The sequence below is a fragment of the Schistocerca gregaria genome, chromosome 8 (assembly GCF_023897955.1).
Source record: "Schistocerca gregaria isolate iqSchGreg1 chromosome 8, iqSchGreg1.2, whole genome shotgun sequence".
Classification (NCBI taxonomy): domain Eukaryota; kingdom Metazoa; phylum Arthropoda; class Insecta; order Orthoptera; family Acrididae; genus Schistocerca; species Schistocerca gregaria.
The window spans coordinates 77,482,047-77,503,473 of NC_064927.1; the positions used below are offsets into that span (position 1 = coordinate 77,482,047).

At 40.5% G+C, this 21,427-nt stretch overlaps 1 protein-coding gene across 2 annotated transcripts in view; it reads right to left on the reverse strand.

Moving 5' to 3' along the window:
* The window catches only part of LOC126284060 (D-xylose transporter), a 368,523-nt gene that overhangs the window by 20,662 nt on the left and 326,434 nt on the right, over positions 1-21,427 (reverse strand). For both annotated transcript variants that reach the window (XM_049982653.1, XM_049982654.1), the window contains exons 4-5: positions 17,869-17,979; positions 17,602-17,764 (exon numbers count right to left, since the gene is read on the reverse strand). In XM_049982653.1, the coding sequence (XP_049838610.1) occupies positions 17,602-17,764; positions 17,869-17,979 (274 nt within the window). The remainder of the gene's footprint in view (positions 1-17,601; positions 17,765-17,868; positions 17,980-21,427) is intronic.

Below are 21,427 nucleotides of genomic sequence, written 5' to 3' on the forward strand. Positions count from 1 at the left end.
GAGATGCTCAGTAGCTCGGTACGGGCTTTTGTTAAAGTTTTGAGAACATACCTTTACCAAAGAGTCAAGCAGTATATTGCTCCCTCCTACGTATATCTCGCGAAGAGACCATGAGGATAAAATCAGAGAGATTAGAGCCCACACAGAAGCATACCAACAATCCTTCTTTCCACGTACAATACGAGACTGGAATAGAAGGGAGAACCGATAGAGGTACTCAGGGTACCCTCCGCCACACACCGTTAGGTGGCTTGCGGAGTATGGATGGAGATGTAGATGTAGATAGTTCCGTTGCATAGTGTTTTGTTTTTTAATTGCAACAAATTATAAAATTATGTGGTGATAAATGTGTGTAAAATTATATAATGTATTTAGGTTCAAGTGTTTAAATCCTATAAAAATTGTACATGAATTGTGGCCATGTTTAGGAATTATTTTGATTAATGTAGTGTGATGTTACCTGACTCAGGACTGGGGATATGAGTAGGAAAATCAGGTCTTTGGTCATTGTCTGTTGTGTTGGTAAGTTCAGAGTGGCAAAGTGCCACGAGTGTAAGCATGGATGACAGTGTATGTGAATAAACTGTGAAGGAACAATGTGAAAGTGTGTAGGTGTGAGACAATAAACTGTGTGTATGAATTGCACTGATTATTATTTATCCAGATTGGATTTGTTTGTGAACTTTAACATGCATGGCCACAAAGTTAAAAGTGGTGTTTTTTTAAAATATGTTTCAATCACCTCATTTTGCACAAGGTTGTTCACCGCTGTTCAAAGGCTAGCCAATATATGACTCAGTATTAGGGGTGCAAATGCAACCGTTCACTACCAACCCCCTTCACAGATGGGTCACATGAAAAGTAGGTAGTGAATGAGCCTGAGTACAGTTGCAACATGGCTTTTAATATAGATTTTATCTCGGAGTTAGCTTTTGATGTTATTCAGTAGTTGATTATGAAATGGAAAGAAGACATGTGAATATTTGGCTGGAGTGTGATATTGTCCCCTCCCCCCTGCTTGCTGAAATCTAAATCTTGATTGTAGTGACGGACTGATCTGTACTTTAGCATGAGGTCTAGGTTAGTTCCAATCAATAAATCTCACAGCCTTCCCCAGTATGGAAACAACGAGCCATGCCTGATTTTGTCTGTCAACAGTACTAAAAATTTTGCCTCCTGAAGACAGGTACTTCAAGAATTTTCTCTCATTATACACTCCTGGAAATTGAAATAAGAACACCGTGAATTCATTGTCCCAGGAAGGGGAAACTTTATTGACACATTGCTGGGGTCAGATACATCACATGATCACACTGACAGAACCACAGGCACATACACACAGGCAACAGAGCATGCACAATGTCGGCACTAGTACAGTGTATATCCACCTTTCGCAGCAATGCAGGCTGCTATCCTCCCATGGAGACGATCATAGAGATGCTGGATGTAGTCCTGTGGAACGGCTTGCCATGCCATTTCCACCTGGCACCTCAGTTGGACCAGCGTTCGTGATGATGTGCAGACCGCGTGAGACGACGCTTCATCCAGTCCCAAACATGCTCAATAGGGGACAGATCCGGAGATCTTGCTGGCCAGGGTAGTTGACTTACACCTTCTAGAGCACGTTGGGTGGCACGGGATACATGCGGACGTGCATTGTCCTGTTGGAACAGCAAGTTCCCTTGCCGGTCTAGGAATGGTAGAACGATGGGTTCGATGACGGTTTGGATGTACCGTGCACTATTCAGTGTCCCCTCGACGATCACCAGAGGTGTACAGCCAGTGTAGGAGACTGCTCCCCAGACCATGATGCCGGGTGTTGGCCCTGTGTGCCTCGGTCGTATGCAGTCCTGATTGTGGCGCTCACCTGCACGGCGCCAAACATGCATACGACCATCATTGGCACCAAGGCAGAAGCGACTCTCATCGCTGAAGACGACACGTCTCCATTCGTCCCTCCATTCACGCCTGTCGCGACACCACTGGAGGCGGGCTGCACGATGTTGGGGCGTGAGCGGAAGACGGCCTAATGGTGTGCGGGACCGTAGCCCAGCTTCATGGAGACGGTTGCGAATGGTCCTCGCCGATACCCCAGGAGCAACAGTGTCCCTAATTTGCTGGGAAGTGGCGGTGCGGTCCCCTACGGCACTGCGTAGGATGCTACGGTCTTGGCGTGCATCCGTGCGTTGCTGCGGTCCGGTCCCAGGTTGACGGGCACGTGCACCTTCCGCCGACCACTGGCGACAACATCGATGTACTGTGGAGACCTCACGCCCCACGTGTTGAGCAATTCGGCGGTACGTCCACCCGGCCTCCCGCATGCCCACTATACGCCCTCGCTCAAAGTCCGTCAACTGCGCATACAGTTCAAGTCTACGGTGTCGCGGCATGCTACCGGTGTTAAAGACTGCGATGGAGCTCCGTATGCCACGGCAAACTGGCTGACACTGGTGGCGGCGGTGCACAAATGCTGCGCAGCTAGCGCCATTCGACGGCCAACACCGCGGTTCCTGGTGTGTCCGCTATGCCGTGCGTGTGATCATTGTTTGTACAGCCCTCTCGCAGTGTCCGGAGCAAGTGTGGTGGGTCTGACACACCGGTGTCAATGTGTTCTTTTTTCCATTTCCAGGAGTGTATATACATTATGATTATTTATAGTCTTCATCATAGCAGCTGACAAACATCCAGGCTACTGTAATCTTCCTTATCACCATTCGATATTGCCATCTTTAACAATTAGGCCTTTTGGTCTGAGCCAACTCAGAATTCCCTATTGGGTTATATCCATTACAACTTCAGTTATCATATTATTAGACATATGTCAGACATGGTCTTTCTAATTCAGTCTATGTTTTTGAGCTACAGTTGTAATGTGCTCTACATTTAGTTATTGTCTAATGTCAGTATTTCTTTTGTTGTTGTAGTTGTGGTCTTCAGTCCTGAGACTGGTTTGATGCATCTCTCCATGCTACTCTATCCTGTGCAAGCCTCTTCATCTCCCAGTACCTACTGCAACCTACATCCTTCTGAATCTACTTAGTGTATTCATCTCTTGGTCTCCCTCTACGATTTTTATCCTCCACGCTGCGCTCCAATACTAAATTGGTGATCCCTTGATGCCTCAGAACATGTCCTACCAACCGATCCCTTCTTCTGGTCAAGTTGTGCCACAAACTACTCTTCTCCCCAATCCTATTCAATACTTCCTCATTAGTTATGTGATCTACCCATCTAATCTTCAGCATTCTTCTGTAGCACCACATTTCAAAAGCTTCTATTCTCTTCTTGTCCAAACTATTTATTGTCCATGTTTCACTTCCATACATGGCTACACTCCACACAAATACTTTCAGAAATGTCTTCCTGACACTTAAATCTATACTCAATGTTAACAAATTTCTCTTCTTCAGAAACACTTTCCTTGCCATTGCCAGTCTCCATTTTATATCCTCTCTACTTCGACCATCATCAGTTATTTTGCTCCCCAAATAGCAAAACTCCTTTAAGTGTCTCATTTCCTAATCTAATACCCTCAACATCACCCGACTTAATTCGACTACATTCCATTATCCTCATTTTGCTTTTGTTGATGTTCATCTTATATCCTTCTTCCAAGACAATATCCATTCTGTTCAACTGCTCTTCCAAGTCCTTTGCTGTCTCTGACAGAATTACAATGTCATCGGCAAACCTCAAAGTTTTTATTTCTTCTCCATGTATTTTAATACCTACTCCGAACTTTTCTTTTGTTTCCTACACTGCTTGCTCAATATACAGATTGAATAACATCGGGGAGAGGCTACAACCTGTCTCACTCCCTTCCCAACCACTGCTTCCCTTTCATGTCCCTCAACTCTTATAACTGCCATCTGGGTTTGTACAAATTGTAAATAGCCTTTCGCTCCCCGTATTTTACCCCTGCCACCTTCAGAATTTGAAAGAGAGTATTCCAGTCAACATTGTCAAAAGCTTTCTCTAAGTCTACAAATGCTAGAAACGTAGGTTTGCCCTTCCTTAATCTAGCTTCTAAGATAAGTCGTAGGGTCAGTATTGCCTCACGTGTTCCAACATTTCTACGGAATCCAAACTGATCTTCCCCGAGGTCGGATTCTACTAGTTTTTCCATTCGTCTGTAAAGAATTCACATTAGTATTTTGCAGCTGTGACTTATTAAACTGATAGATCAGTAATTTTCACATCTGTCAACACCTGCTTTCTTTGGGATTGGCATTATTATATTCTTGTTGAAGTCTGAGGGTATTTCACCTGTCTCATACATCTTGCTCACCAGATGGTACAGTTTTGTCAGGACTGGCTCTCCCAAGGCTGTCAGTAGTTCCAATGGGATTGTTTCTACTCAGGGGGCATTGTTTCAACTCAAGTCTTTGAGTGCTCTGTCAAACTCTTCACGTAGTATCGTATCCCCCATTTCATCTCCATCTACATCCTCTTCCATTTCCATAATGTTGTCCTCAAGTACATCGCCCTTGTATAGACCCTCTATATACTCCTTCCACCTTTCTGCTTTCCCTTTTTGCTTAGAACTGGGTTTCCACCTGAGCTCTTGATGTTCATACAAGTAGCTCTCTTTTCCCCAAAGGTCTCTTTAATTTTCCTGTAGGCAGTATCTATCTTACCCCTAGTGAGATAAGCTTCTACATCCTTACATTTGTCCTCTAGCCATCCCAGCTTAGCCATTTTGCACTTTTTGTCGATCTCATTTTTGAGATGTCTGTATTCCTTTTTGCCTGCTTCATTTACTGCATTTTTATATTTTCTCCTTTCATCAATTAAATTCAATATTTCTTCTGTTACCCAAGGATTTCTACTAGCCCTAGTATTTTTACCTACTTGATCCTCCACTGCCTTCACTACTTCATCCCTCAAAGCTACCCATTCTTCTTCTACTGTATTTCTTTCCCCCATTCTTGTCAATTGCTCCCTTATGCTCTCCCTGAAACTCTGTACAACCGCTGGTTCTTTCAGTTTATCCAGGTCCCATCTCCTTAAATTTCCACCTTTTTTCTTTTATGGCCCAATAATGAACGTCCTTGAATATCCAGTTACAAAAGAGATGAACCTCATCTCCAATGTTTCGATTTGTTGTAACTGATTTGATGTTAGGTTCAACATTCGCAACTATATAGCAGCAAACATGAGGCTATTACTTTTTAAAGTTTAATCGATGTTTGTTTCTGTTATTATGCTTTAAGGTATGTTGCACTGTCCACAGGAATGTCTGAATCTGATCAGTGTTGGCCCTACATCACCTGATTTGAAAAATTTAGAATTGCATCCTAGATATTTAAACTCTCTTACTCATTCAATTATTCATCCATATATAACAATTTTGGCTCCTATCGGATTCACTCCTTGACATGTCATCATTTTTTAGTTTTATCTGAGTGTTCTCAATCTACATTTAACGGCAGTTTGAGTTGACTTATGTACTGCTATTATCATCCAGTATTATTGTCCTGTGATAATAATGTATAACAAATTTGTGCCTAAAAATGATGCAATTAAAGTGGAAGTGGAAAATGATCCAACAAGGGCATAGCCCAATGTGACATGTCAAAGCCTACCCTGAAACTTTTCACACAGGAAGAATACACCAAAAGAAATGCAGTGCCAAAATTTTATCTGCTAATATGCACTGCAAGTATTTAAAAGAAAGATGTTGAACATTGCCAAATTCACATCTCGCCAAGTGGCTGTCAAAGAATACATCCTTGCCGTAGCGGAAGAAGACAGCACACGAACAACATGGCAGCTATGCACCCTTGATTGACAGCACATTGGTCAACCAGTATTGCCAAAGCAGCTTTTTTTTTTTTTTAGCGCTAATTGGGGCTTCTTTGTAGTACCATTTACCTGACAAATGACTGATTTAGCTGGGGTCCGGAAGTATGGCTTTCATTCTTGGATACAGGAAAGATATTAAAATCCATTTGATTAATGGAAAATTATTTGCACGTAATCAAGATTTCAATAAATACTTTAATATCCCACCAACAAAGCAAAATAAAGCTGTGTTGGTGCGTGTTCCAAGCTCATCAGCATGCAAATGTGCAAGATGAAACCCTTAACTACAAATTATAAACAGTTGAGAGCATTACTGGAAATGCTGTTGCAGCATAGCTGATATCAGTAAAGTGTTAAAACTTCACAAAAGTGAAGGAAGCTGTTCTAAAGAAAACTGGCTTTGATTTACACAGGATGAATCAGAAATCATATGTTTTACAGTTGCAATAGATAATATTACAGTGTAGAAAATAATGTAATATTACAGTGCAGATATTGTGAACTTTGTCCTGTAAATAAATAGCACACACATTATTTTTATTGTGAGAAAAAGAAAGTTATGTGAAGCTGTTTATTTAAACATATTTTTACATCAAAGTATACTCATTTGTTTTTAGAAAAGATGGGCTGATATTTTATACATATACCACGGAATACTCTCTTTCAAATTCTAAAGGTGGCAGGGGTAAAATACAGGGAACCAAAGGCTATTTCTAATTTGTACAGAAACTAGATGGCTGTTATAAGAGTCGAGGGGCATGAAGGGAAGCAGTGATTGGGAAGGGAGTAAGACAGGGTTGTAGCCTCTCCCCAGTGTTATTCAATCTGTATATTGAGCAAGCAGTAAAGGAAACAAAAGAAAAATTTGGAGTAGGTATTAAAATCCAGGGAGAAGAAATAAAAACTTTGAGGTTCGCCGATGACATTGTAATTCTGTCAGAGACAGCAAAGGACTTAGAAGAGCAGTTGAACGGAATGGATAGTGTCTTGAAAGAAGGATATAAGATGAACATCAATGAAAGCATAACGAGGATAATGGACTGTAGTCGAATTAAGTCGGGTGATGTTGAGGGTATTAGATTAGGAAATGAGACACTTAAAGTAGTAAAGGAGTTTTGCTATTTGGAGAGCAAAATAACTGATGATGGTCGAAGTAGAGAGGATATAAAATGTAGACTGGCAATGGCAAGGAAAGCGTTTCTCAAGAAGAGAAATTTGTTAACATTGAGTATAGATTTAAATGTCAGGAAGTCGTTCTTGAAAGTATTTGTATGGAGTGTAGGCATGTATGGGAGTGAAACATGGACAATAAATAATTTAGACAAGAAGAGAATAGAAGCTTTTGAAATGTGGTGCTACAGAAGAATGCTGAAGATTAGATGGGTAGATCACGTAACTAATGAGGAGGTATTGAATAGGATTGGAGAGAAGAGAAGTTTGTGGTGTTTGTGGCACAACTTGACTAGAAGAAGGGATCGGTTGGTAGGACATGTCCTGAGGCATTAAGGGATCACCAATTTAGTACTGGAGGGCAGTGTGGAGGATAAAAATCGTAGAGAGAGACCAAGAGATGAATACACTAACCAGATTCAGAAGGATGTAAGTTGCAGTAGGTACTGGGAGATGAAGGAGCTTGCAAATGATAGATTAGCCTGGAGAGCTGCATCAAACCAGTCTCAGGAATGGAGACCACAACAACAACCACAGAAATAAAATTTTTTCAAAAATAAAACTGTGCAATAATATTCTTTGTTTTATTACAGCTTTCTTCAGGCTTCTTTTTATAGACATATTTAGCTTATTTTATTTTGGAAAGTTGGCTACAGGGTGGTAAACAGATAACCTGGCATAACATGATCATAGTTTGTAAAGCTGATTCAAGTTCCATTGGATAGTTTAATTGACAACTGTTTGCAGTTACTACTCACCTCAGTTCACAACCTCTGCAATATTGCTATGTGCAAACAATGGAGATAAAACTGAATTTCTTTTCTTTGGGTTTTCTTTGTATATCCTTACTAGTAGCATGTCTTTGAGCAGCTTCCTTAGTTCCATAGTAATGTGATATCAAATTAATATTATCTACTATGCAAAGAGAAAATATGCAATCAAAATCACCCACTTCTGATGACCTACGTGCCTCTTATTTATTATTAATAGTTAATTTCTTGAACATGCATTCGAATGATGTTGACATTTAATTAGAAATTGCGGTAACATTAGAAGAAACAGGAAATAACTGACAATTCCCTGAATTGTGGTTCAGATGATGATTAAAGTCCAGAGCAGTAATGTGGCACCTGTACCTTCCAAGCCTAAAGGTAATATGAAGAGCAATAGATTTCAGTGACAAAGAATAGGCTATAATTTTTTTGTTAAAGGAATGAGGGAGAAAATGCTTCAAGTTAAGCTGCATGCAAAGCTTGTTTCGTTTTGTACTCTGAACGTGAATTGTATAAATGGAAGAAAGATTTACACACAACAAAATACATGATAACCTTAAACTCATAAAAGTTTGAAAGAAAAACTATTCCAAAGGTCTAGAACTGCTTGTGAGAGTCAATGCACTGGTACCTGTGCTGAGGGAAATGTACAAGAGTAGGCCCTCTGAATTACAAGTGAGATGATCATTAGATGAATAGGGGATGTCATTAATAGGTAGTTCTATCTTGTGCAAGAACTGTGTGAAAACTGCATTTCATTATTTTGAGAAAAAAAGGGGAAGGGTGGGAGGGAGAGAGAGAGAGAGAGAGAAAGAGAGAGAGAGAGAGAGAGAGAGAGAGAGAGAGAGAGAGAGAGAGAGAGAGATATATGCTTGTGTGGTCGATGAGTGCTATGACACATTTGTACACAACAATGACAGTGATAAGTATCAGTGGATTCCTATTTCTGTAGCTTTATATGTGTCTTCAGGAGGGAAATAGGGACCAACATTTTAAAAAAAGGACTGTTTAGTTGCAAAAATGTTGTAATCAGTGTAGCAGACTTTGGAAAAATGGGTGAGAATTATTTTCTATATTGCATCTGAAATGTCCTCTGACCAGTAGCACAAAATTATTCATAGCTTTCGTTGCATGCTTAGCAAGGCTATAATGACACTTATGACTTTCAGAGGATAATGGCAAGACTGTTAATACAGATCAGATTCCATCCAGAATTAATAACGTGCTGAAGCCCAGTGATAAATAAATACTTTGACAGTGTAAAGTAGTTTTCAGAAAATTGTCAGCCAGTATAATTTCCGAACCTCTTTGTCATTTCATGTTTATTAGCAGATCAGTAGTGTTGAACTTCAGTCATCTGTACACTGTCAGTTTGCACTATCAGACTAAACCCAAACTCCATCTGAACAAGTGCTGGAGGCCCTACGGAACTAATGTTTTATGAATTTTATCAAGTATGCCTGTTACTCAGCACAGTATGCAGAACAACAGCCATGTCCATTTCTTTCTCCATTCTAATTCTGTATAGATGGAACTAATAATTACTATGAAGTGCCTGGATGCATTAATTTTTATTTTATCAGGTTGGCCTTGTTTAACGAAAATGTTTGTTTTCATCGTCCAATACATATTATTAAAAAAATTACCATTAAAATTATGCTACAGGAATTATCATAAACTTTTCGTGTCAATAAATTAAAGTCTCAGTCAATGGAAGCAGTCATACACTGCCTTGATTCTGTTTTCTCTGCTAGTCACTTGTGTAACAATTACATCTGCAACAGTTCATCTATCAATATGAGCTGCAACTTATTCAAAAAATTAATGATTGGAGACATTTTAGAAACGACTTAAGTACTTAAAATTCACGTGTTTGCCCTCTGGACTTCATGGAAGTGATTGTAAATGGGAAATGCACTTATGGTTGCTCCCATCAGCCATCATGCTAAGTAGAAACTTTGTTTGCTCGTGTAGTATGTTGTCTTGCCCGTGTTTGTTTACTGCAGATCTGCACACTAGGCAGGAAGGGTTAACACACAGCTGTTATAAATAGTTCTTTGTGTGCCAAAACCGGCTAAATTTAACATTAAAAAAATACTTCAGTGTACCTTATCATCCAAAATTTTGATACTGCATATCTTTCTGTGTATTTTTCCTGTGTAAAAAATTTCAGATTAGGTTTCAACAAGTGGGATTGGATCATTCCCTTGTCTCTATAGACTTGTGCCAGGTGTCAAACCATGGAGAAAGTTCTTCAAAAATGTGTTAGTAGATGGCACATGGTTTCTGTGCTAAGCTGTGCTTCCCTCAGAGCTCCAAAATTTTAAAAAATGAGAATTGGTTTTTCTTCACTACAGTTTTACTAGTCGAAAATCTAATGGTATATTGAATTATCACAAATAAAACATAATGCCTCAGTGAGTTATACGAAGGTGTTTATTCAAACATTTTTTTATGTCAGGGTGTCCTCAATTCTTTTTTACAAAAAATGGGCTGATATTTTATACATATACCGTATACACTCCTGGAAATGGAAAAAAGAACACATTGACACCGGTGTGTCAGACCCACCATACTTGCTCCGGACACTGCGAGAGGGCTGTACAAGCAATGATCACACGCACGGCACAGCGGACACACCAGGAACCACGGTGTTGGCCGTCGAATGGCGCTAGCTGCGCAGCATTTGTGCACCGCCGCCGTCAGTGTCAGCCAGTTTGCCGTGGCATACGGAGCTCCATTGCAGTCTTTAACACTGGTAGCATGCCGCGACAGCGTGGACGTGAACCGTATGTGCAGTTGATGGACTTTGAGCGAGGGCGTATAGTGGGCATGCGGGAGGCCGGGTGGACGTACCGCCGAATTGCTCAACACATGGGGCGTGAGGTCTCCACAGTACATCGATGTTGTCGCCAGTGGTCGGCGGTAGGTGCACGTGCCTATTGACCTGGGACCGGACCGCAGCGACGCACGGATGCACGCCAAGACCGTAGGATCCTAGGCAGTGCCATAGGGGACCGCACCGCCACTTCCCAGCAAATTAGGGACACTGTTGCTCCTGGGGTATTGGCGAGGACCATTCGCAACCGTCTCCATGAAGCTGGGCTACGGTCCCGCACACCGCTCACGCCCCAACATCGTGCAGCCCGCCTCCAGTGGTGTCACGACAGGCGTGAATGGAGGGACGAATGGAGACGTGTCGTCTTTAGCAATGAGAGTCGCTTCTGCCTTGGTGCCAATGATGGTCGTATGTGTGTTTGGCGCCGTGCAGGTGAGCGCCGCAATCAGGAGTGCATACAACCGAGGCACACAGGGCCAACACCCGGCATCATGGTGTGGGGAGCGATCTCCTACACTGGCCGTACACCTCTGGTGATCGTCGAGGGGACACTGAATAGTGCACGGTACATCCAAACCGTCATTGAACCCATCGTTCTACCATTCCTAGACCGGCAAGGTAACTTGCTGTTCCAACAGGACAATGCACGTCTGCATGTATCCCGTGCCACCCAACGTGCTCTAGAAGGTGTAAGTCAACTACCCTGGCCAGCAAGATCTCCGGATCTGTCCCCCATTGAGCATGTTTGGGACTGGATGAAGCGTCGTCTCATGCGGTTTGCATGTCCAGCACGAACGCTGGTCCAACTGAGGCGCCAGGTGGAAATGGCATGGCAAGCCGTTCCACAGGACTACATCCAGCATCTCTATGATCGTCTCCATGGGAGAATAGCAGCCTGCATTGCTGCGAAAGGTGGATATACACTGTACTAGTGCCGACATTGTGCATGCTCTGTTGCCTGTGTCTATGTGCCTGTGGTTCTGTCAGTGTGATCATGTGATGTATCTGACCCCAGGAATGTGACTTCTGAAATTTTCCTGGCGTATTTGTTCTTCTAATAATGGAATGTGTCAACAAAGTTTCCCCTTCCTGGGACAATGAATTCACGGTGTTCTTATTTCAATTTCCAGGAGTTTATATACATACTGTTTATAATGCTTACTGATGGCTCTTAGAATAAAATATTTTTTCCTGCTATTTTGTCAAAAATTGTCATTTTAGACCATACTGTGTATAAAATACAAGTTGCTTCTTGCAAAGAAAGGAACAGCAATGGCCACTGTTAATAATGGTATTTATTTATAATGCCATAAACGGTTTTGAACTGGCAGGTTCATCTTCATACGGCTGTTGACACTAACATTTTTTGTTGGAAAAAATAAATGTAATGTAGATGTAAACAGCCATCTGAATATGAACCTGTAGCCTTATTAATGATGGCTGGTTACAGTTTACTTCTTTGCTAGGTTTTTGGATAGAAATCAATTATGTAAAAGCAGAGATACATTGGTTTTTCAGTCTTCTGAAAAATTCCAAATTGGCACTTAGTATGGTCCCTATCTCCCTCTTCCATTACTTCAGTATCCCTTTATTTTGCAACTACTCAACGGATTTTTGGTTTGAAGGTAGCTATATTATGTATTATTACACGTCTATACAGGGGCGATGTTCTTGAGGACAACATTGTGGAAATGGAAGAGGATGTAGATGAAGATGAAATGGGAGATACGATACTGTGTGAAGAGTTCGACAGAGCACTGAAAGCCCTGAGTCAAAACAAGGAGTAGACAACATTCCATTAGAACTACTAATAGCCTTGGGGGAGCCAGGCCTGACACTCTCCCATCTGCTAAGCAAGATGTATGAGACAGACTAAATTCCCTCAGACTTCATGAAGAATATAATAATTCCAAAGAAAGCAGGTGTTGACAGATGTGAAAATTACTGAACTATCAGTTTAATAAGTCACAGCTGCAAAATACTAATGCAAATTCTTTACCGACGAATGGAAAATCTGGCAGAAGCCGACCTCGGGGAAGATCAGTATGGATTCCATAGAAATTTTGGAACACATGAGGCAATACTGACCCTATGACTTATTTTAGAAGCTAGGTTAAGAAAAGGCAAACCTACATTTCTAGCATTTGTAGACTTAGAGAAAGCTTTTGACAATGTTAACTGGAATACTCTCTTTCAAATTCTGAAGGTGGCTTTTTACAATTTGTACAGAAACCAGATGGCAGTTATAAGAGTTGAAGGACATGAAAGGGAAGCAGTGGTTGGGAAGGGAGTGAGACAGGGTTGTAGCCTCTTCCTGATGCTACTCAACCTGTATATTGAGCAAGCAGTAAAGGAAACAAAAGAAAAGTTCAGAGTAGGTATTAAAATCCATAGAGAATAAATAAAAAATTTGAGGTTTGCCGATGGCATTGTAATTCTGTCAGAGACAGCAAAGGACTTGGAAGAGCAGTTGAATGGAATGGACAGTGTCTTGAAAGGAGGGTATAAGATGAACATCAACAAAAGCAGAATGAGGATAATGGAATGTAGTTGAATGAAGTCAGGTGATGCTGATGGAATTAGATTAGGAAATGAGACACTTAAAGTAGTAAAGGAGTGTTACTATTTGGGGAGCAAAATAACTGATGATGGTCGAAGTAGAGAGGATATAAAATGTAGACTGGCAATGACAAGGAAAGCATTTCTGAAGAAGAGAAATTTGTCAACATCGAGTATTGATTTAAGTGTCAGGAAGACATTTCTGAAAGTATTTGTATGGAGTGTAGCCATGTATGGAAGTGAAACATGGATGATAAATAGTTTAGCCAAGAAGAGAATAGAAGGTTTTGAAATGTGGTGCTACAGAAGAATGCTGATGATTAGATGGGTAGATCACATAACTAATGAGGAGGTATTGAATAGAATTGGGGAGGAGTTTGTGGCACAACTTGACTAGAAGAAGGGATCGATTAGTAGCACATGTTCTGAGGCATCAAGGGATCACCAATTTAGTATTGGGGGGCAGCGTGGAGGGTAAAAATCGCAGAGGGAGACCAAGAGATGAATACACTAAACAGACCCAGAAGGCTGTAGTAGGTACTGGGAGATGAAGAAGCTTGCACAGGATAGAGTAGCATGGAGAGCTGCATTAAACCAGTCTCAGAACTGAAGACCACCACAACAACAACATTACACATTTGTAGCAGTAAACAAAAATCCAGCGATTTTCCCAGATTCTTTATAGAAAAATCAAGCTGGGCTACGGTCCCGCACACCATTAGGCCGTCTTCCGCTCACGCCCCAACATCGTGCAGCCCGCCTCCAGTGGTGTCGCGACAGGCGTGAATGGAGGGACGAATGGAGAGGTGTCATCTTCAGCGATGAGAGTCGCTTCTGCCTTGGTGCCAATGATGGTCGTATGCGTGTTTGGCGCCGTGCAGGTGAGCGCCCCAATCAGGACTGCATACGACCGAGGCACACAGGGCCAACACCTGGCATCATGGTGTGGGGAGCGATCTCCTACACTGGCCGTACACCTCTGGTGATCGTCGAGGGGACACTGAATAGTGCACGGTACATCCAAACCGTCATTGAACCCATCGTTCTACCATTCCTAGACCGGCAAGGTAACTTGCTGTTCCAACAGGACAATGCACGTCTGCATGTATCCCGTGCCACCCAACGTGCTCTAGAAGGTGTAAGTCAACTACCCTGGCCAGCAAGATCTCCGGATCTGTCCCCCATTGAGCATGTTTGGGACTGGATGAAGCGTCGTCTCATGCGGTTTGCATGTCCAGCACGAACGCTGGTCCAACTGAGGCGCCAGGTGGAAATGGCATGGCAAGCCGTTCCACAGGACTACATCCAGCATCTCTATGATCGTCTCCATGGGAGAATAGCAGCCTGCATTGCTGCGAAAGGTGGATATACACTGTACTAGTGCCGACATTGTGCATGCTCTGTTGCCTGTGTCTATGTGCCTGTGGTTCTGTCAGTGTGATCATGTGATGTATCTGACCCCAGGAATGTGTCAATAAAGTTTCCCCTTCCTGGGACAATGAATTCACGGTGTTCTTATTTCAATTTCCAGGAGTGTAGAATAACATGACACATTCTTCACACATTTTTTATCATTAAATATACTTTACAAAGTTTTACTTGGTCAATGAGGAACTAAACTATACTGCAAAAACTGTAGGCACTGTTTCCTATCTCATGCAAACCATAATGCATGTCACACTATAAAAGGTACATCTTTTGTTTGGTAAGAATACTATTGGGGGGAAAATGCAGATACAACTCAAACAGTCATGCGAGTCATGCGTTTGTGATATGTACTTGCTTTTTATGTGTGTGTGTGTGTGTGTGTGTGTGTGTGTGTGTGTGTGTGTGTGTGTGTGTGTTTGGACACAATGGATGCTGATTGTGAACAAAGAGTGAGCATGATGCCTGCATTAAGCTTGGGGCAACACCTAGTGAAATGTGGGCAATGATGAAGCAAGTATATGCAGGTGGGGCACTTTCAAGAAGTCATGTTTTCAGGCACAAAAGGTTTTGTGATGGCAGAGATTCAGTGTAAGATAATCCTGAGCTGGTCGCTCATCTGCAGTACATACTGATGCAAATGTGGAGTGTGTAAGGCAGTTACTGCAAGAAGACCAACATGTAAGTGTGTGTGTGATATCAGAATGATTTAATTTGAAAGGTGATGTGTGTCATAAGATTTTTTGCAAAGATTTAGGGAAGTGAAAACTTAATGCAAAACTCATCCCTCATGTGCTAACAGATGGACGGAAAGAGAGAGGAAAGATGAAGAATTTCTGCTGAACTACTGGATGGAACGAGAGGTGATCCCACATTTCTGTCTAAGACTATTGCTTGGGATGAAAGTTGGTGCTACCAGTATGACCCTTACATGAAGTGTCAAAGTGCTGAATGGTGGAGTCATGGACCACCGCGTCAAAAAAAAGAAAAGTCTAGTGAAATCTTTCAAGAGTTAAGACAATATTGTTCATATTCTTTGATGGTAAAGGGTTAGTTCAACATGAGTATATTCCTCCACATCAAACAGTGAATCAAACTCTTTACATAAAAAACTTGACACATTTGTAACAAACAATTTGATGTTGCTGCCCTGATTTGTGGCATTATCAGGACAGCTTCTTACTGCATGACAATGTGAGACTTCATACTACTTTATCTGTTACTGAGTATCTGGCCAGGCATTCTGTTATTGCCAGCCCACATCTGCTGTATTTTCCCAACCCCTGATTTGTGATTTTTTCTCATTTCAGCAAGTGAAAAGTGGCTGAAAGGAAAGCCTCACCAAGATATTGCAGATATCCAATGGGCTGTGACAAATTAGCTTCCAAGCTATGAAGTTGGAAGTTTCTCTGCTTGCTTACAAGACCTTCAGAAATGTTGGCAACTGTGTATAGATAGCCAAGGGGACTACTTCGTTAGGAGCTATGATCATTATTTTCTAACTTTAATTTTCTATTTTTTTAAAAAATCTGTACTGGAACTTCTCTGATGAAGGGAGTATACTGCCTTAATTTAGTGTGTTGCATGTGTTGGATTGAAGACAAACATGTGGGTTGCATTTTTTTCATTCTAGATATAGAACTTTACATTTGTGATCGTCTGATATCACACTGTTCAGTGTTAGTATGGGATGACATTACATGTTGATCTTTTACACACTACTGTGTGAAGTACAAAATGCTGACAAAATGAAGTATTAATGTAATTTTTGAGTGCTATAAGTTGTTAATTCACAAGGGAGTAAAATTAGCTAATCATATGTTCATTTGAATAAAAAAAAAACCTCAGGCAGGAATTTATCTTTTTTCATGGCAAACCTTCAACCTTGCTTTTTTTCTGTACCTTCAAGATTGCACAGGGGCACTTGCGCTATGCTACTGGCCTAGTACTGCCACTTTATTATATGCTGAGTGATGAATGTACACTGAGATAAACCATTTGTGTTCATCCCCAGATTTATTTTCAATAATAACAAAAAAAGGAAATTGTATTCAGTGATCTCATACTTTGCCTAAAGAACAATGATATGTGACAATAGCCTATAAGAATTAGTTATAGTTTTTACATGACAGAAACGTGATATGAAACTATGTTCCTATATGCCTGCACAACTAAAAATTCTGACAAAATACTTTGCTTCGTGAGATAGTTCACTATTACAAAAAAAAGCCTAAAATTATTTGTGTGTAGTTATCAATGCATTTGACAGTTTTTTTATGAAAATGGAAATTCAGTCATTAAATTTGAGAGAGAGCAGCCAAGAGGAGAGAAGGTTTATGATTTCTACAAACAGTAAAATCAGTTACAGAAAAAAAAATTGTCTCCAGTGTTCATCAGTACACCTGATTCTTCCATTTTTCCCACCACTCTTTCCAATTGTGAGGATCCTATACCCTCTCACAAGAGAATGCTGTTATATTTTGTGACTTTTTTTTTGTAAGCTTACTGATTAGCATAACTGCAGAATATGTGTTATATTACTGCAGCTACAGCTGGTTTAGCCATGTTCAGCTTTTAAGAATAACATTTGCCCACTCACAATGCTTTCTGATGTAGTGATTGTTTCTTTGTGTACACACTTGACAGCACTGTGGTAGCAGAGAGATTAGTAGAGTTTGTCAATTGCCCTCACTAATGTGTGCAGTCTAATTATGTGTACCATGTATGGCTGGGGTTTAAGGTTTCAGTCTGAAGTGATTAATGTAGTGTTGTTGCATGCAGGGTGTTGCTAAAATTGAGTGTAGTTAAATTGGTTTTTAAATGAGTACTAACTTCGATAATAAATCATACCATGTGTGATCCACCATTAACTGTTATCAAATGAGCCTTTTATTGTCCAATTCCACAAAGTTATCAGCAAAACTAAATACATTATTAGATCACTGAGTTGAGGAGGAGAGACATAGCAGTGATTAATGTAGCATCATTCAGTGGGGCTCTTATACATTCATTCATCCACACTTCACTTACCAAGTCCCATGCATTCAGTTTCGGCACATATCGTCCAACAGGAAATGCAATGCCATAACCACCATAAATGCCCCAGTTGAAAATGGACATCACAAGACCTCTCTTGTCCTCTGGAAAGATGTCTGACAATATTCCAGTGGCCATGGGGTTACAAGCTGATTCCCTGTAAAGAAATGATGTCCATGAAGTTTATTTTCATTTATGCTTCACATACCCAAAATACAGAGACAGAATGTGAGTGAAAGTAGGATATATAATATGACTTACCCAGCAGCCATAACCATTCGTAAAATCACCAGTTGCCAGAATTCCTTCACAGCTCCCGTCAAGACAATTGCAATACTGAATATTAAAGTGCATATGGCAAGGCAGCGTACCCTAAAGTATTAGAAATGAAGGTAAATAAAATATCAGAAATAAAGAAAAGTTGAAAATGTTTTCATAAATTTCCCAAAAATTGCACTATGAGACAATTAAAATGTGAACAACAGTCAATATATTTTTGAGACGACTGAAAGATTGTTCATTCATTCATTGTGTTTTGTAAATTCATCATAATGTAGAGTTTCATGTATATGTAACAAGTCACAGTAGGCATTAACAGCAAGAAACTGTAATTAGAAACTAAATCTGTACAGTTTATTAAAATAAACTATTTGTACTTCAGTACATGTAACATACTAAAATTAGCAGGAAAACTGGGACTTTAAATAAGCAACTACTTCTTCAGTTATATTAAATATTTATCATTTATATGTATTTTAAGCTTAATACCCATCACATTGATATTTACGAAAGAAAACAGTTATATAACAACAGATGAATGATTATTATTACTTGTTATGTGAATAAAGGTAACACTCACTCACACACACACACACACACACACACACACACACACACACACACAGACACACACACACACACACACAGAGAGAGAGAGAGAGAGAGAGAGAGAGAGAGAGAGAGAGAGAGAGAGAGAGAGAGAGAGAGAGAGAGAGAGAGAGAGAGAGAGAGGGAGAGAGAGAGACAGAAACTGGTTGGCTGTTGACTGTCAAGAGGCTGATAGGGAGATTGGATTATTGAGAGAGAACTGGTAGTTGTTTGGACTGGGTGGAATGCATATGAAGGATTGGGATGTGATATTGCAGGAGGTAAACTTCAACTAAGATTGTCTTTTGAATATTAAATGTTATCAGCATATGTATAGATGTGATAAAATAACAGAATTATGTAAAAGAAAATTATTTTCAAGATATTCCAGAATTTTTCTCGTGGTTTTCTTTTTTCTCCACTATTACTAACAAATAAAAAATATCTTGTTTACTAAATCCTCTGTTGATGTTATCTTATTCTTTATTGATTTTTCAGAAACCTACTACTTACTAAATATATTTACTGAATGTTGTTGTCAACATGGAGTTAGCATTGTCAAAATCTGGAACCTATTTCCCAGCAATCTGCTGTGAGAAACTATTTACTAATTTTATCATTTTCCTAATGAAACTGGTAACTGAAGAAAATAAAATTTACAGAAACAAGGGAGTATTTTGGGTAGTTTGTGAGGTGTATAAGTTACTTGTTATATTTGTATGTGTTATAATGAGTAGATTTTGGGCAGTTTTTAAAAGTAATTTTGGCTGAATGAAGGATATTTTGTGGTATTTTCCTGTGTTATCATTATCAAGTGCTTATGAATATTTGCTCATTTTCGATTATCAGAAACTGGGTTTTCAGCTTGACTACTACATAGTTCAACTGAATTCTTCTATCACTGAACACCAAGTACCCCATTGCACCATATTAACTGATTTTACAAGGACAGATCAGTCACTCTTCCAGATTGTTGGCACCTGCAGCTACTGAAATGGCTGCCCCTCCTCCCCTCCTGCCCCCCCCCCCCCCTTTCTTAAGGAAACACAGGCTTTTCTGCAGGTACACCTCCATTGTGGTTGCACTTACGACGGGGGTATCTCTCTCATTGAAGCTCCCAAACCTCCACACCTTACCAATGTCCATGGTTTATGGTATCAGTAAATAACCCATTTTAGATTATTCTGTTATATATTTAGATTTTCATATTGGCTGTATTTGTATACTAGTGGTGTTTTCCCATTGCTAAATTAAGAGTTGTCTGATTTTTATTTATTTTTTATTTGTGGTTATGTACAGCTTCCTTTCTTCTATCCCCTGGGGATGAAGCTGATTCCTGCACGTGGTGCCCCCGCATAGGTATCTGAAATAGGTACTGAATTGAACATCAGCATTCCAGAAGCATTTATGAGTCCAAACAAGATACGTTTAAACAAATGGTTCTTTTTGGAACCTGTTCTGACAGTTATTTCAGTAAATATTGAAGGCATATCACGACCTAAGCAACAGCTGTTTCAAGAACTGTGCCATGAACAGAAGTGTGGTGTACTGTGCATACAAGAAACTCACAGAGATACCCAGCAAAGATGACCAAAAATACCTGGTTTGCAGCTAGCTGCAGAAATACCTCATCCTACATATGGAAGTGCTATTTTCGTCAAGCCTGAAATCCAAGTCTTGAGTGCCTATTGCACACATGACAATAACATCGAAATCATCACCTTGGGACTCAGCAACTGTGTGATAACGTCAGTGTACAAGCCTCCTTCCGAAAAATTCTCCTTTGTTCCTCCTAAAAACTTTGACTCACGGAAGATATCTGTGGTAATAAGGGATTTTAATAGCCACAGATGAAGATGGAGAAGCCATTATATCTTGGGCGGAAACTAACTCCCTCTCCCTCATTCATGATAGTAAACTTCCTCCATCCTTTGACAGTGGAAGGTGGCAACGAGGGTACAATCCTGACCTCTTATTTGTGAGTGAAAATGCAGTGCAACAGTGCCACAAATCAGTGTGTCATCCCATACCTAACACACAACATAGACCAATAATGTGCCGATTTCTTCCTATCGTAAGACCCCAAGAAATTGGTTTTAGACGAAGGTATAATTTTAAGAAGGCAGATTGGCCAAAACTTTCTAAAATGCTGGACGATAAAGTTCAAACAATTAAGCCTGTGCTTAAAGAGTATGAACACTTTGTTGAGCTTGTTAAATTCTGCTCACGAGCATGTATCCCAAGAGGCTGCAAGACAAACTACCTGCAGGGCATAACTTCAGAAACAGCTACACTGCTCGAGGAGTATTATACCCAATACTCTGAAAGGCGAATATGCATGTGAATGTCCGAGCTGATCAAATTGCACACCAACTCGTACAAAATGGGAAACCACCTTATTCAGCCAGGCCTGGTAAGAAGACATGTGAGAAACGACCTGATCAACAAACCAATACTCTGCTTCAACCATTTACCCAGACTGAGGTGGATCTCGCTCTGTGCAAGTGCAAAAATGGGGAAGCGGCAGGCCTCAATGATATAAGAGTTGAGCAGATAAAGAACTCTGGGCTGATAACAAAAGCATGGCTGAGAGACCTAATGAACAACTGTGTCCAATACTGCAAGATTCCTAAAATCTGGAGGAAAGCCAAAGTTGTAACTATCTGCAAGCCAGGCAAGGACCAAAATGATCCTAAAAGCTACCGCACTATATCTCTCCTATGTCATCTGTATAAACTCCTTGAAAGACTTATACTACATCAACTAACGGTGAAGCTAGAGACAATATACATCCCACAGCAGGCTGGATTTAGACAGGGAAAGAGCTGCACATCTCAAGTGTTGAAACTAACACAGCACATCGAAGATGGTTTTGAAAGGGAAGAGATCACAGGAGCTGTATTTATAGATCTAACAGCAGCTTATGACACAGTTAATCATAGAAGACTTCTAA